Source organism: Adiantum capillus-veneris, chromosome 22 (assembly GCF_014529385.1).
Source record: "Adiantum capillus-veneris isolate H3 chromosome 22, ASM1452938v2, whole genome shotgun sequence".
Taxonomy (NCBI): Eukaryota; Viridiplantae; Streptophyta; class Polypodiopsida; order Polypodiales; family Pteridaceae; genus Adiantum; species Adiantum capillus-veneris.
In genome coordinates this window covers 85871773-85875240 of record NC_140952.1, presented here as the reverse complement: position 1 = coordinate 85875240, position 3468 = coordinate 85871773, and the positions used below count along the sequence as shown (strand labels likewise).

Genomic DNA, 3468 nt, shown 5'->3' with positions numbered 1-3468 from the left:
AGGTCATTAAGAAGTTGTTCCTACACTCTTTTTTTGGGGGGGGGGGGGGGGGGGGGGGGGGGGGGGGGATTGTTGTAATGCTCAAATTTGAGCAAGGTTGTATGTTCTCTCACGAAGAACTTATTTTTTGCATTGCTCACATAAAGTATTACAAAAAGTTTATTAACTAAAAAAGTGGTACCTTCCTTCAAGTCTAGTTGGCAAAAGTGTAGGGCTTTAAACATTGCCTTGTGGCCTCATCATTTGAAGCCTTCTAGCATTTTGAAACACACGCTCATTGTAGAGGTTAGACACTGCTTGTGTAAGTCGCCAAGTAACCACCTCATGGAGCAGAAAATCGCCATCATCACCACCTTCAATGGTGATAACTTTTTCACATGGCAAAGCAAAATAATGTAATTATTGATGAGCAAAGGTTTTGTGGTACCTTCCTTCAAGTCTAGTTGGCAAAAGTGTACGGCTTTAAACATTGCCTTGTGGCCTCATCATTTGAAGCCTTCTAGCATTTTGAAACACACGCTCATTGTAGAGGTTAGACACTGCTTGTGTAAGTCGCCAAGTAACCACCTCATGGAGCAGAAAATCGCCATCATCACCACCTTCAATGGTGATAACTTTTTCACATGGCAAAGCAAAATAATGTAATTATTGATGCGCAAAGGTTTTGTGGTACCTTCCTTCAAGTCTAGTTGGCAAAAGTGTACGGCTTTAAACATTGCCTTGTGGCCTCATCATTTGAAGCCTTCTAGCATTTTGAAACACACGCTCATTATAGAGGTTAGACACTGCTTGTGTAAGTCGCCAAGTAACCACCTCATGGAGCAGAAAATCGCCATCATCACCACCTTCAATGGTGATAACTTTTTCACATGGCAAAGCAAAATAATGTAATTATTGATGCGCAAAGGTTTTGGCACTTAATAGAGCCGCATGAGCATACATTTGCAACAATCAATGTGGCTGCAAATCAAAAAAAAACCAAGACTTATAGCACAGTCACTTGGCGACGACGTTATTTCATACATTGCCAACATAAAGAATGCTAAAGAAACTTGGGATGTTCTCAAAAAGAAATTTGGTACGCCATGTAAAGGCTCGAAGACCAAATTACTCATGCAATTCTACAAATTGTAGAAAAGAGATGACGAGTCCCTTGTAGCTCGTCTCAACAGGTTCAAAGTGCTCAAGCAACAGCTACGAGGAGTCCAAAATAATATACCCAATAACGAAGCAATTGCAATATTACTCAACAGTGTGGACAAGCCACCATTCAACACCTTGGTATCCATATTACAAAATCTAGACAGGCAACTGAAAGAAGTTGAAGCATCACTCCTAGAGTTTGATTCAAAGAACCGGCCAAAGCTAGAAGAAGCATCGGTGAGAGAGAGAGAGAGAGAGAGAGAGAGAGTATTGTTGAACAACGGAGGCTAAGAGGAGGCCGAAACAACCTAGTTCGTGGACAAGGACAAGAACAAGGTAGAGGAAGGGGTAACATCATTTGTCATCAATGTGAAGAAGAAGAAGAAGAAAGTAATGGCCGTTTATTCTAGTTTACCCCACTTGTATTTTTTGCATTTGTCAAGGTTCGGGTTAGCCATTACTAGGCTAAAGGATTCTGAGGCACGATGGACGAGCTATGCTACTCTAGAACTAGGCATAAAGAACATGGAAAATGCAAAGATTGTAGCTTTGAGGGGGGGTGTTGAAATTTGTGGTAAGTTTGGTATAGAGTGAAGAAAAGAGAGGGGCAATAATTCCACATGCAATGTATTGGTAAGAGGCCAAGTATAAAAGGAGCCATATAGTCAATGAAAACTATCCAAGTTTGTGTACATGGTGCAATGTTTCTTTTTCTTCTTCTTTTTTTGGCAAACTCACAATAGTGAGTAGAATAAATTAACACACCACAGCACTATGACATGCTCAGAGACACCATAGATTGTCCTAAGATACAATGCCTGCCACAGAACATCACCCTAGATACATTGGCTAAAGGGCGGCGCCACCCGTCTGACAAACCAACAGTAGCAAAGGAAGCCACCCCACCAATCTCATCACCAAAACTTCAGCTACATACCTCATACAGCCGCATAAGGGGGGAGCAAAGGCTCCACCAGCTCACAAACAAAGCCACCACTGGCATTCGCACAGAGATTCACAGAGCAAGGCCACCTTTTTGAGCCTCGACAACCATCCACCACCCGAACACACTGAGAAGCTCCGCCCCACAATCCCAAATCCTCCGACAGTGCAGCATCAACGACAACGACCCCTCTACAAGATTTCACTGGCCCTCCACAACTGATCTGCTCTTCGAAGGGTGGTGGTAGTAGCCCTTGCAGTAGCCTGTGAACTAGATAGGAAGGTGCTTGCTCCTTGCAAAGGGTCGAAACCCTCGCACCCAGCTCTTCCATGAGCGAGTAGGTTTTCGCAGGAGGTCCCTTGAGGCCTTCATTTCCAAAAATCGCTATTGCAAGCCAATGTCGCCCTGCCACAAGTTCGCCAAAGGCCCCCCAAGCCATGCGATACTTCGCAATGCTTCTTATGAGCTTGTGATCACTTGCACTTAACTCAAGCTCATATTTACGAGTCCAAGTTAATCTATCTTTGAACTTAATGTGCTCGAGTCAAATTGTTCGCACATCCATCTCTAACTTGTGCATTATGACTAGGCATCATCCACCCTAGCTCTTTAAGAGCCGGCGTGTTTTAACTGCTGTGCCATCAACATGCCTATAGAAAGACTAAGCCTATGGTATCTTACTTTTGACTTGGAAATTTCTCTCGAGTAGGCCAAGAACTATCCTAGCTTGGAACATCTGCAGATTTTACTCTTCCTTATGACTGAAACTTACCACCTTGGATTTCAGATTATACACGGTTCTATTACCCTGATAATACTTTTATTGAGACAATGAGTGCATATAACCAATCAAGGCTTGTGTAGCTAATATATGCATTTAATTGCTCTTTATCATAAATAAGCATGGGACTAATTCCATGAACTAGCACTATGGTATTCTTTGAGACACTCTATTACTTCATTACTTTTATCTCTGCGCTATACATGGTCACAGAGTGCAGACCTTGGCAAGATAGGGTAGCAAATCTAGCTGTGTTTTGTTGAAAATTTTATAAAGAGTGACAGCCCTCTAAGAGGGATTATTACTCAAGGACCAGACCATAAAACACAGTACCGAACAAATCTGTTTGACAACCTCATTTCAACAATCATAATACACCTAGCTCAGTAAGCATTAGCTCTTACTTTAGCATTAAAGTATCTTTACAGAAAAATGCAGTATACAATGTAACATTCAGAGAAATTCCTCTACTGATAACAAAATCCATCAGCAAACCTAGCGTTTTTGCTACTGCAGAAGCCTAGCGTTTTTCCCTACAGCAGCCTGGCGTTTTAGAACAGCAGATCAGCCCTGGCCGCAGCAAGACAAAAGATCAGCCCTA

The 3468-nt window shown here is 42.4% G+C and overlaps 1 protein-coding gene across 1 annotated transcript; it reads right to left on the bottom strand.

Moving 5' to 3' along the window:
- Nucleotides 1-1819: 1819 nt before the first annotated feature.
- Nucleotides 1820-2531, bottom strand: LOC147429719 (uncharacterized). Its single transcript, XM_086495876.1, has one exon. It carries the CDS (start codon nucleotides 2523-2525, stop codon nucleotides 2082-2084), a length of 444 nt encoding a protein of 147 aa, XP_086352002.1. The 5' UTR covers nucleotides 2526-2531; the 3' UTR covers nucleotides 1820-2081.
- Nucleotides 2532-3468: the final 937 nt, after the last annotated feature.